Consider the following 14,069-nt stretch of genomic DNA (forward strand, 5'->3'; position numbering starts at 1 on the left):
GGACAACGACACTATCCTATTACTTTAATTCCAGTTGCAAATATGCCTTAAAAGTCACATTAATCCAAGACTCACACTAGTCAGGAATCACAAGCCCGATGTACTCTCGGTGAACACGATCCTCTGTAAGTCGCCGTTTATCTCTCAGCAATATTCAAAGGGGCAGAGAGTGAATGGTGAAAGGCAAACTCAACAGGTGCAGGACCAGGTCCACAGAAGGCCTGCAGCCACCACCCATCCTACTCACCCACCTCATGCTGCCATTCAAACCATTTTTGCCTTTTCACTTCAGTCTCCCAGCCTCTCTAATTTTAGACTTAACTCCTAATTAAAACGCTATACCCTGAACTGAAAGGTATGATGAAAAGCAGCCCATATATTAGGCAGAAGAAGGTAAAGGCGGGGGGAGAGGAAAGGCCCGATCGGTGTTTCAACAGGGCACTTCACTCCCAGAATTATTCAGAAATTTCTGCTTTTAATGAGAAATGCTTGTGGGGTATAATTTGCAGTGTTACAATTTCAGTTCTGTCACGTTTCCTTTACATTACAGCCCCCTGTGTGGAGGTGTTACAATTGAGCAATCCGGCTGGATGCGGCCATGCAAGCTTCTGCTTCATTCTGGTTGTGCCTATAATTTCAACAGAATTTGGAAGCAGGCAACACTGGGAGGTTTACAGTGGGAGGAGCACAGGAACACACACAAAAAACTTGTCAGCTTGAGGCAGGCAGGTACTCAGGAGGCACGCAGCTCTGAAGAGGAGTTAGGTGTAACAACCCCTGTCTCCCTAAATGCTCACCTCCTGGCAGATGGGAACACAGGAGCAAATGAACAAAAATATGAAGACATTAACAAAAACAACTGTCATTAAGTGGCAGCATCATAAAAAAACGCCTATATTTAGCAGAAGAATAACATGGGAAACAGTGAATGTTGCTTTTCTTCTCTCTCTTGTTCCATTTGTTTTAACCACCAAAATTGCTGACAGTCCTGTGGTGGCAGAAACCAGCATTTAAATGCAGTTAAAAACAAAAAAAAAAACAAAAAAACAAAACAAAACAAAAAAAACAACCTGGAGGACCACTTGCAGAACATAAGTCCAGTTTGCTACCACCTCTGCACAGCAGGTGTTGGTGGGCCCTTGGCTGAGAGCAGTGTCACAGCCACGGAAGCAAAGCAGCGCTCACGATCCAGAGACATATGTTAAGGGCATGTTTCTTGTCATCACTCGGCTAATTACAAAATGGCTTTAGTACCACAATCAAGTACAAGCCAAACCACCCCATCTTCTCCTTGCTTACATGATTCCTTTCTTGGTACCCATGGAATTAACTAGAGAGAATTAATTATCCCACTTGGTTAAACACGTGGTCAAGGCCTCAGTGCTGCCACTTGCCCATACTCTCGTCAGCTAGTAAATAACTGCTTAGCTGTAAAAAGACAGAAAGTCAAAGCTCTGAATAGGGTGATCTCCATCTTCTGGAGCTCCCTATTCACACCCTTAGACCAGAAATGAAAGAGTTTAAACAGACTGCAAATAGTTAGTGAAGACATCCCACTTTCTCAGCAAGGTTGGGTCTTTCCAGGCTGCAGCTGTTCTGAGCTGTGATAAGCACTGCTTTGTTCGGGTTGCATCAAATGGAAGGAAGCACAAGGACCTTCTGTCACAGGACAGTCCCAAAATGCAAACAAGACAGTGATAGGGCATATGAGAACGTTCAGACATTATATGCAGAGGAGACTTAGCCTCAAAACCAAATTTCTCATATAAAATCCATCACAAAACAGACAGATGTCACTTCTCTAATCACTGTACATTGCACAACAATGCAATAAACGCCTTAAACTCCTTAGCTCCAAAGAAAAGCTACCAATTCCAGCAGTCCCTGGTGAGTCTCAACGTTAAGGCACCTCACAGCTTGACTGTGTTTCAAAATGAGGGTCAGTAGCTATGAGCAATTTATCAGGGAAATCTGATGAGACATTCATAACATGTCCTATGCCGCGTACATGCAGTAATATAAAAAATACGACTTTAAAATAAACTCAAAAAATGCAAAGCTGTAGTAGCATTTACAGACGCTATCTGATCTGCAGAAACATTTGTTTTACCTATTTGTGTCCAGTATTGCTTACTGAGACAGGTTATGTTTAAAAGGAATACAATCCTCATTGCTTTGCAATACAAATTGCACATGCTAAAGAACCTTCTCTGACTAGACTTGTTGTAAACATAGATATACTTTAGAAAATAAGCTTCTCCCTTGATGCTGTGAGTCCAAAATTCCCCCAGCTAGTATAAGACATTGTGAAAAATTAATTTGCACATCATGGCAGGCATGCTGGCACCAAAATGTTCATGAAATTATTTCCCATCTACAGATTTTACCTCAGCTTTCACTTACAGCTCATTATGAACTTCATTACTTTCCAGGTAGATAGAAACTTGTGCTTGGGTTCCATCCCAATGGATCTACAAGCCATCATATGCAGCACAATCCTTTCTACCAGAGCAAAACCTGGGGTGTCAATTATAAAGAGTTTAAAGATTACTACTTCATCAACTACTATGCTGGGCATGAATAAATCCCCAGATAACACGGAAATGGATTTAGCAAGTCCACATATAAGCATATATTAAAATCCATTCTGCAGAATAGATTTCACATGCTGGGAAAGGGGCCAACATCGCGCTTCATGAAGCAGACTTGCCGTTTAAGTGATAATAGAACAGGACTATATCCAAACAGATATAGATGTGACTGATACGCAGCAGAGACATCTGAGCTAATTTTAAGCTAGCAAAAATGAGAAGTGGGGTAAAACAACACACCTTGAGCTCTGCATTCATGCAGATAGACTGTTAAGCATACTTGAGCTAAGTAGTTTGGAGGCTATACTTTTGGACTTCTCTGTTACTGTAGACAAAAAAGGGGGTGGCTGGATATAAATATTCAGAACACCAAAAAAACTCTTCTTATTTAAAGCTAGAAGATATCTGTCTTGTGCATGGATAAAATATACTAATGTTATTTTCCGCCTAGCTTCAGCTTTGCCAGAAGTGATGATTAGCCCAAATGCTGCAACAGATAATGAATATGTAACAACTTTATGTGGTATAATAGGAGCCAATATGAATGAATTTGACTCTAGCTGGATTATTCCATTAGAAGTGGCAAATTACATTGTACTTACAGAGCAGTACCTGAAGCGCCTTACAGAACCATCTGGTCCATGTTAAGTGCAATATAAAGAGCATTCACACATCTGGAATGCAGAGAGGTAATCTGGTATCCACTGTGGTCTCCTGCTGTCTAAGGTCCAAGGTCTAGGCATCAGAACAAGGAGACTGACTCATGCAAAGGCAGAATGTCAGAAGGAAAGGCTGAGTACCAAAGGTTACAGAACTTAAAGGAAGGTTTCTATGCCTGTGCCCCAAATTCACTATCTATAATATAGAGCTGCAAAGCAAGTCAGTAAGAAAACTCATGTTCCTAGGATTTACAGTTACAGAAAATAAGTAAATAGATGTACCTAATTACTGCGACTGAGCATCCTAACGAACTGTACTGATAGCAGACAACTGTTTCAGCAGTTTTAGAACAATTAATTTGCTTAAAAGTTTCTGCTGTCTGTGTCAATGCTGAGAACAACTTTATTTGCAGCCTTACAACTTTTCCTGAATGCATCTCACCCCTCTAGAGGACACTTAAAATTGTTGATCTTACTCTCCATGTTTATACTCATCCTCCCTCTTTCTGTCATATGAAGATCATGACTGAAAGGACCACCTGGTTCGTGAGAGGATCCCTGATGTGTTCCAATACAACCTTTTACTCTGCACCGCTACATAGCTAAGATATGCTTTTGCAGTATAAAAAGGTTTAAAAAAAAAACAAAACACAAAACAACAAAAAAAAAAAAAAAAAAAAACACACCAAAAACAAACACAATTCTCCCCAGAAAATTATCACATAGAAGGAAGTCCTTTTAGTCAACAAAAGAGGATCACCCCTCTGCTAGGATGAAAAAGCCTAGTAGTTAGGACTTAAATCCAAAGCTAGATGAGTCATGCCTCAGCTCCTGCTTGTCCTAATTCAAAGAAAGAACATGAAAGAACCCAAAATGGAAAAAAAACAAAAAACGAAAAACAACAAAACAAACAAACAAAAAAACCTTAAATCTTCCAAATACCCAGCCATGAGGTTATATGGTATTTTAGGCTGGTGGCTCTGAAACTCTTTCGTATGCGCGTATGTGCATGCAAGTGGACACCTTCTTTTGGAAGGTGTCTCTCCCTGTGGCAGAGAGGTTGGAATTTGATGATCTTTAGGATCCCTTCCAACTCAAATCCAATTCTAGGATTATACACGTCTTCCTTTCATTCTGTGTTTTTCTTCAGGTTTTCCTCTGATCTCTGAACAGACAGATACATGAGGCAAACAGGACTGGTAGTCTGTTAAGCCTGTGATTGTAATCCAACAAAATCAGGATACACATCCAGGACTTATTCTGTATGGAAGGAGGTACTGGAACAACCAAGGAACACATGTGGCCACAGGCCTTTTTTCAGATAAAGTAACGTTTTGGTTCTTTTATCCAGAAGAGGTTCTAGCTCAGCATTGCGTCACAAAATCGGTGCATATCCAAGCTACTTAGGAGTTGCAACAGTCAATACAAAACCTAAGGGAATACAATTTAATCATGTGATACCTGACGTCCTCTTCATACAAAGTTAATTAGGCTCTGTTCTACAAAGTCAATTTGAAACATTTGTCTCAATAGCATTATCTTAATTATTCCTCATCAAAATGATACCACCCCCTACTGTGAACTAACATACTTGTGTAAACAAGAAAAAAAGAAACCTTGCAGTCTTCAAGCAGTTTCCCATTTTAAAACTCTCTAGTGTAAATACTAATACAGGCATTAAGTATTCAGACAGAATACAAATAAGAATCTCACATGTTCACCACTTCAAGGATCACTTTTCCTACTACAGAGTATTTTTAATAGTAGTGCTGAAATGCAGATAATCTGTTTATTTTTTTATTAGCACAATATTTTGCTTTCTGTAACAAAGTACCCCAAAGTGTATATAGGCAAGAATTCCTTGTAAAAGAAATACAGTATTTTATTCTTTATATACCAAAAGCAAAACTAAGTGGTATTTCCCTATTGTACACACAAAAAATGAGGAAAAGGAAAGAATTGTGTGGAAATGGCCTGCAGCAATTATCATGCAAAATATCATCTTATTGGATAGCAGCACAGAATTAAATACCAATTTGGTAAACATTCTATTTATGGACAAAATTATTTCTTAATACTAGTCTGGGTCCAAAATGTTCAATACTGTTATTTAATATTCTTTGACTCATGCAATATAGGAAACTTTCAAAAACTACCTGACTTTCTGCACACAGGTGCCAAAAACAAAAGAAAAAAGAAGAAAAAAAGAGCTACCCAGAATCAGCAACTTTACCGCTAGCTTATCCTATTTATCACCACTATCAAAGTTCAGCAGTCCTACTGTAAAAACCCACACAGTCTTTCTCACAACTTTCCCACTAGCACGGTATTTTGCAAGTACTTTGAATCTTATTAATCTTGATAACCTGTACTATACCCACCAGTAAAAACTGGGTGAACTCTGCGTATGTTAGGTGTCTTTTTCTATCCTTTCCAAAATGCAGCTGTACGAACTCTGAATTCCAGTTAAATGGAATGTGCTGATGAATCGTGGTCTGGCCAAAAACTTGCTTAGCATCCTCTGGAAAAAAAAAAAGAAAAATGTTAGTCTAATAATAAAATAAAATAACAATAGAGACGAGCATATATTTACATAAACAAAACAAATAGAGCATATTCTAACAGGAAAGCAATATTGTTCATTTAAAGCAGTAACATATTGTAAAGCTAACCTAGCTTTTTTGTTAAACAAAATCATAATAAATGAAAAGTTTTGAACACCCTCACTAATACAATCTCTGGAATAATCTTATTTGTGAAGTTCTACATTCGCAGCATTTGATTGGAAGAGACTCAACTAGATATTTCAAGTTTCAAAATCAAGCGAGAAAGGATAAAAAATTAAAAGACAATTTATGAAAAGATGACTAAAGCTAACCAATTTTCAGCATAATCTTTTCAAACTGCTAACAATGAAAGTTTTGTGTCACTATAATTCAGGCTTTCGTATTATTCCAAGAGTTCTCCACATTCAAACAAATCAACTATAAAAATACCAGTATTTCAAGATCCACTTTTCTGTAGTTACCTTACAGGAACAGTCATATGTGAGGCAGGGGGTGGAGGGACATGGCAGACAGAATACAAACTTATCACCACCTCCAACATAAAGCAGACTTTACAGTCTCATTTTTGCTATGGGATGCAGGGCGAGCAAGTTTTGTTAATCACACCTAAATGCAAGGTTGATAGTTTAGTTCAGATTAGTTTAGTTGTCCTAACTGGCCATCAGTTTATTATGGGCTTGGCAGATGTTTTGATAGTACTTGACATTTTTGGCAAATGAATACTATTTGAAACACACCAACCTGTATCATCAGTAATAAGGGCAGTATGTTCCTGGAATTGGACTATACGTATTTTAACTCACAGAAACAGTAAGAAGACCTGAGGAAGTACTTGTCTTTCAGACAGGTCTCTCATATGATGAAGCCCACTTCAGGGCAAGAGCAGTTGTTGTCTCAGCCAAAAATAAATGGCAAGCACATCTTCCAAAGACAAGCTCAAAGCCAGAGGTTCCCAGCTGCTGTATTCCTCCCTCACGTCTGCACAAGCCTCCAGCAATGCCAGCCAGGAGCCAGTTCTTGTCTCCTGCTATCACCTGTGGGCACGGAGAGCTGTTCCCAGGAGACGCTCCCTACCCACAGGTAGGGCCAGGAGGAGGCTTCCTGCTCCCTTCACACTTCGCAGAAGAGCAGGAACCCAACCTCTCAGCTCCTGTCTGTCTCTGTGAGCCACAGAGCTGGAGGCCAGTTCCCAAGCATGACCAGAGCCTGGGGGGAAGGAAAGAAGCACAGCTGTCTGTCTCCCTGCCTGCAGAAGAAGCTGGAAGCCACCTCCTTGGAGCCAGCCTCTACCTATGGGCAAGGCCTGGGAGCCATCTTCCTGCTCACCCCAGCGCCACAAGTGAAGTGGGATACGCCGCTTTGGGGCCATGAGGTCTCATCTCCTGCACAGGTTCAGCTCTGTTTTCTGGTTCAGTCCATGCCAGATAGGTACAGTGGCTCTGCTGACCTGGGGAAACCCAGCCAGGGTGAAATTCACAGTCAGACAAAGAAGCAGGAAATGGGTGAGAGCCAGGATGGAACAGCTGAGAGCTTGGAAGCTGTCAGGAAGCACCTAAGTTAATGAAGGACTACGACATACATAAAATGGTTGTGAGGTGGTGAAAGAGGCAAGTGTCCTGCCTCACACAGACCCAAACTCACTGCAGCTGGTACTACCTGCAGGATAAGGACAGCTTGTTCTAAAGCAAGGGGGGAGGTCATAGTCTGGGATTCGTGGAGACAGTAGAGATGATATCGAAGACCTCTTCACATCTCAACAAAGTCAGTAGTTTCATCTTTAAAAATGCACCACCCACCGATCCCTGGGATCAGTTGTGAAAGAACAAGTTGGTTTTAACTTACAAACAGAAAAACTGACCCTAGTTAACCTCAAATTCTTAAAATTCAGATCTTCAGGCCCTAACGTCCTATGAGAATTTTCTCCAAGCAACTTGAGACACTGCCCCCAGGGCAGCATTGTTCATTCGTGTCTTCAAGCTCCATCACAACTGGCTTGGGTCTCGTCAGCCAGCATTCTCCAGTGGCAAAATTCTGCTCTCAAGGCAACTGGGAGGAAAAGTCAATTGGTTCAGATTGACTGTCCCACTACCAAATGCCTGTTATTTAGGATGCTTCCTACCGACACAGCTTAGGGCAGAAGTCACATGTTGGAGATTATCTTCCTGATTTCTGCCAGACTTCCTCCCCCAGCCCTCAAAGAAAGGAACCTGCATGAAGAAGGCAGCCAGTTTTGTCCACAAACAAAAGGACTGTAAAGCTGTCTCCTCCTGCTAGCAACCACTCCGCTTTTCCAAAGGAGTGAAGATATTCCCAGGACAGCTACAGTACCTATTTAGATGCCTGTCTCCCACACAGCATTCAGATGCTCATCAGTTTTCTTTGTCCCTCTCAACCCATCTCCCAGATTTACACAGAACAAGACACTGATTCTGTTTGAATGAGTTTAGAAACATTGACATTTACAAAAACTAGGTTTGGTTGGACTCCAGACTTGTCATTGTCAAAGAGAAAAAAAAGCGCTTTCTTACTTGATGTGAAATAAGAGATAGGAAAACCGTAGTTAATATAAAAGCAGTCTCAAACCTCTTTTGATGACAGCAGGCTCCTCACAATCTTTACTTATGTTTACATATGAAAATTACAGTGTCCTGTGATTATGCCACTGTGATTTTATTTTGATTAGTTATCACACATGAGCTATGTTGCAAGTACAATGTGTCTTGCTCCCCCGAGTTGCCTTGTAAACACTCCTTGGTTGTGGCATACAAGAAAAATTACCACTCAAGAAAATCAAAAAACAAAAAGTGAAAAAAAAAAGCTAACTTCTGACAAAAGGCCAAAAACAAACAAACAAAAAAACCCACCTCTTAATATTGGCACTACAAACAAGAAAAGGAACCTTACGCAAAGGAACATAAAACCTGATCAAGCCTGCTAACCATCAGAAGACATCCAATTGTGTGTACTGGAACTCACTCCAAATTATTACTCACTTCTAAATATAACCTACTAATCATCTAAATACAGAATTAAAATAAAAAATGTACAATTTAAAAATGTAGTTTGGACCTCAAACCTGGAGCTGTGAAGTTCCACCAACTAGCTGAACTATACACCTTAAAACATAGAGTAGCAGAAAAGTTTCTCAGTAGCCAGGTGTTTTTTTTGTTTTGTTTTTTTAAGGAACTTTTTTTCAGAGTCACTGAATAGTTTGTGATGGAAAGGACACCTGGACCTCATTTGGTCCAGCCTCCTGTCAGAAACAATCCAGTCAGGTCAGGTTGCTCAGGACCATATCCAGCTGAGGGCTGATTATCTCTAGGGATGGGGATACTTTCAAACTATATATATGCACAAGTACCTACATGTCTCATAGCTACAAAAAGAATCACCATCTACAAAAATCCAACTTAGAAAATAGCTGCAATTTTTTTGCAAATAGGCTGTCAAAATGGGATTTGTTTTATACAGTTGTATGTTGCACCTTTATGCAATTATTATTTTGCTTGGTGTAGAAAACCTGTACTAAGAAGTTGAACCTTGAGAAAAATGAGATTATCCTGATGATATTGGTAGTAGCAACTCCTGTAAAGAACACAGACTACCTTCTGCAAAGAGGAAAGCAAAAGACAAATTTGAAATTACATGAGCTATCATAAGCTAACAAGAGTTCCACATGTACCAATAAACTTTTCAAACCCTTATGGCAGTAGCTGCTTCTATATTCATCATACTCAAGGGCCTGAAGAGGAACGTATGAGCATTACAGCTACAGCTTGGCTCCAACAAAGTAAAATGAATACAGAGAGTGTCAGACAGATCCTTTTTATACAGAGATATGGATTTTTAAAAAACAGAATATGCAACCCCCCATCATTCTGCTCAGACAATAGGTGATATCTTTATGTGTTTTGTTAATGTTGCACTACTGTGATCTAGCATTTGGAAAAAGCTTCCTTTAAATGGTTGAAAAAAGTTCAATGTTTTCAATTACAAAGTCATTTAGATAAAATCTTACGTTAAAGAAAAATTAAAGAGGGAAGTCCCGTTGGTCAAATTAACCTATTTGTGAGTAGCCGTTTCACCGTCATGACTGGAAACCCTACCACCTTGCCAACCAGTAAGTAAGGCTTGACCTAAAGCCCAGTGCAGATGAGAACAGAATGACTTCTACAGGCTTTCCACTGAGTCCTCATTGACCATTTGGAACTACATTCTTCCATGAGGCTCTTGACCCTGTGCACACCACCAGATTCTGCAACCTCTTCCCCCTGCCCCATCTATGAGCACTTAGATCAGGGTCTGGGCAAAGAGCTGTGAGAAGCCGCATATCTCAGGTCCTTGGTTCTTGCCTGAACTAGTCCATATGGACACGTTTGCCTGCCCACCTGCCTTAGTGATCCCAAGCCTGCTGACTGTGACTGAGGCCTGTCCTTGAACCTGCCTCATCACCACTGGCTTGTCTGGCAGTTGCTGGGCTCTTGGCTGACCTTGGTCACTATCACCAGACCTGCTCTGGTCTCCTTGTTTAGGCAGCATGGGGCTGTGCCCTTCCTTGGTGAGGTCTCTGCCTGTGCCTGCCCGTCCTCTTGTCACCTCTGCTGGCTGCAGGCTCACCCGCCCTGTGGAGCTGCCGCCCTCGCTGCTCCTGGCAGCAAAAATAAAGTATGACGGACCTGTGCAAAAACGTGTATGTCTAGAGACAAGTACATATATATGTCAAAAACACTCAAGCAATAATATTTTGTATTATCTTCTTTGACTGAAATTGTTGGGTTTTGTCCAAGGGTTCTTTGTCCCTTTTTTGTCTTTTTTTTTTCCGTTTCCCTTTCCTATTTACTGTTGTGAACTTCAAATATGCAGCACAGAGTTTATTTCCATCCTTCCACGGTTTGGCACTAAGACTGTTCTATAATTATGCCTTTTTATTTTGGAAAACATATGCTCACATCACATCTGCTCAGCTAAGATGTGAACTGATGTTTTCCTTATGGGTAGTCCAAGTACTTGACTGGGTTGTCCAGTCATCCACATTTACCCAGAAAAGCTAGAGCACTCTGGAAGTACTAGCAGTACAATCACCTTCTTGATCTCCCTGATGCTTTGTAAAGGAAGTGGGTTAAAATGGTTTTATACCTGGCATGCTGTGAATTAATAATATCTTGGAATACCTTGATTACTATGGATTGCAAAGGAAAAGTACTCATCCCTCCAACATCCCTTAGCAAAGAAGAGCAGGAATAGCTGTCACAGCCACCTATTTCCATGGGTGAGAAGTCCTGACACAGTACACTAATGCTGTATTTTTCTACCTCTTAATTCCTTGTAAAACATGGGCTACAAGCAATTCCACAATTCGGAATCAAAAAAAAAAAAAAAATTACGTTAGGTTCTTTCCTTCTGAAAAATACTATTAGGAAGATATCCGTTAGAACTCTCACGCTGAAGCTGGCACGGTAGAAACCGAGTACATAATTTGAAGATAATGGGATTGTATTTCACGACTCGAGAAGGGTGGGGGTTGATCTGAAAAAAGGTAGCAGCTCAGGTCAGTGCAATTCATCTGCACTCCATCACACGGTATGCTTCTGTTTTAAAACATTCATTCAAAGGAGTGCAAAACCTTCCATTAGTGCACCCTGTATATTTAGACTAAGATCAGTTTCACCTGCACCTAAAACGTGTGGCTGTACATAGATATTTTGGTATAAACACCTTAATAAAAAAAACAAACAAACAAAAAAAAAAACTCATTTTGCTTTTGTTAAATTTTTGTGCATGCATATACGTGTAAGTGGTAGCTTATGGGTTTTTTAATAGGACTAGTTACTCCAAATTCAGAGATAATCCCCAAAGATGCAATTAAACACAAATAATAAAAATGGTAATTTTAAACTAATTTAGCCGTGTTGAGCTAGTCCAGCTGTGGACTAGTGCTGAATTGTAGTGGACAAGCAGAGGTTTTGCTGCCTAACATAAGCCAGTGCTGCTTGTGTGTAACCAAAGCTGTTGCTTCAAATTCAGTGTCCCAATTTCCACATGGTAAGTGAAATCATCATCTGGACTCACTTCTGTTATCCCTGTCATGGAGATGTTAAAAGCACAGGACTTTCAGAATCCAGACTGACTCAACAGCTTTCTTGACACTGGCAGGGGCTGACTTTGCTGTAGCTGTCCAGGAAAACAAATTTCCTTCAGAGTTCACCTGATTGTTTCCTACAGCAGTTTAATACACCAACCAAAGTGATAAAAACAAACTCCTGGCTCAGAGAAATTATTCTAAAAGAGCATAAAAGTTATTACACTTTACTCTCCAAATACAGACTTGAGAGCTCTATTTCTTTAACAGCTATTTTGCTTAGATAGATGGTATTAAAAAAAAATCACTTTCTTGCAAAGCATTAACATACATTTTCCCCCACTTAAATACTTCAATTTCAAATGCACCACAAAATGTACTCCCACAACAGTACCGTATTAGTATAAAACTATTTTAGTTCAATTAAAATGTCTAACTATCTACCCCCAAACCTACCTAAACTGTAATTTTCACTTTGAGCATTTCCAACATGTTCTCAGTTTTGTTTTCTTTTATCAGCTTATCAAATCAGGTCCTGCATTCCAAATGTTGGAAAAAATAGTTATTAACTGCTAGGTAACAGCAGATTTTCCAATTTAGAAAACTGAAGTACACACACTCTGAAAGTATGTGTATTTTGCCATCTGAAATTTCATATTAAAATTTGTAATAACAATATACCTTGCTAGCTTTCAGGGCCTGCTGAAGTTTTTTTGCCTTCTAGTTTGTAATTCTAGGACAATTTGAAAAGGGGATGGAAAATAAATAAATAAAATCAAGCTTAAAATAGTATACTTCTGCTGCTACAGTTTAAATATATTCTGGTGTGGAAGCTTCTGGTTCCTCTCCAAATGCTGCCAAGTAATCATGTTGTATTTTTTTCCCCAACAGCATATACAGCTGCATGAAAGATGGCTAACCCTGGGCTTACTGTTAACCAAAGAGTGACCTCATATAGTTGAGATTTACTCTCAAATTGGCTTTTTCCCACCTTTTCCACACCTATTTTTTTCTTTTTAAGTACCATGAAGTAGCAGCAGAAAGCACAATATTTTAGCCATTTGAGCATGTAGTATTCTTGAATTATCCCACCAACTGGAAGTGCTCTCTGTTACCTCTATCTTTTAAAATTGAAGCCATTATAGTCAATCGTGCAAATCTACAGTTAGCCTTTCATAAAAAGTGGATTTTTGACCCACTGAACTGGAACAGCTTTCTGAGCCGTTCTTCCGTCTCTGAGAAGATACCACACAATCCATGCATGTCAGTCTGATATTGGTGTGCACCTGCAGTCAGTTGTTCAGAAAACATTGCTCATGAGTGATTAAAAAAGGTTAAAAGTTCTCAAAAAATCATGGTGTTGGCTTTGGGGTCTTTTTGGAATGCAAACCGATCATTTAAAGAAGTGCAATAAAGCTCCACTTCTATCAAAAAGTGGCTGCCTTCACAATGGTTTATCACCTTTTATTACCTCCAGGTAACCTATTAACATCTGGAGCAAATCAGGGGAAAGCAAAAGCTTACAATGGATCCCGAGACGCCTGCATAAAATGAACTGGTTGACTCAGCACATCTCCAGGCAGTACTGCAACAGCACCAACCAGAGCATCAGCTCCCTTAGAGGCATTCATAGCAGGGAAGAGAAGCAGGAGGATGGAGTCTTCCTTTGCTAAGAGTGTCTGCTTTCACTAGGACGTGAAACATATCCATTTTGTGGTTTGAAGAAGCAACAAAGGCTTTATAGCACATACGCTGCACAAGGGTGAGATTAAGAAAAGTATCACGAACCAGACGTCATTCAGATGTATTAAGAAGACTGTCATGAGAATGAAAATCACCAAAAAATCCCCCCAAAGACCCCACAAAACCAGGAAGTCTGGTACAAATCCTAATAAAAAGTTCAGCATGCCTTCTCTTTTAGATGATACATGCTATTTACTGAACAAAATTCAGTGGTTATAAGTTTGTTGCCCTATCCAAACTTCTCAACAAGGGCAGAGCAGTAGTACAGATTAATCTTACTTCAATGAAAACATCATAGAGAATATGCTTCTGTCTCTGTGATTTTTCATCAATCACAAAAGATCCATGATAATCTTCACGTTTCACCCCTCTGCTGAAAATGTGCTCACTTTGTCATCCTCTTCACCTTCCCCTGCTCTGGTTGTTTTTA

At 39.9% G+C, this 14,069-nt stretch overlaps 1 protein-coding gene across 2 annotated transcripts in view; it reads right to left on the bottom strand.

The window, feature by feature from the left end:
* SLC25A13 (solute carrier family 25 member 13) overlaps positions 1-14,069 on the bottom strand; it is a 97,184-nt gene that overhangs the window by 44,655 nt on the left and 38,460 nt on the right. For both annotated transcript variants that reach the window (XM_082755284.1, XM_082755285.1), the window contains exon 5: positions 5,632-5,771. In XM_082755284.1, the coding sequence (XP_082611410.1) occupies positions 5,632-5,771 (140 nt within the window). The remainder of the gene's footprint in view (positions 1-5,631; positions 5,772-14,069) is intronic.

This window comes from Aythya marila (assembly GCF_965140915.1).
Source record: "Aythya marila genome assembly, chromosome: 2".
NCBI lineage: Eukaryota > Metazoa > Chordata > Aves > Anseriformes > Anatidae > Aythya > Aythya marila.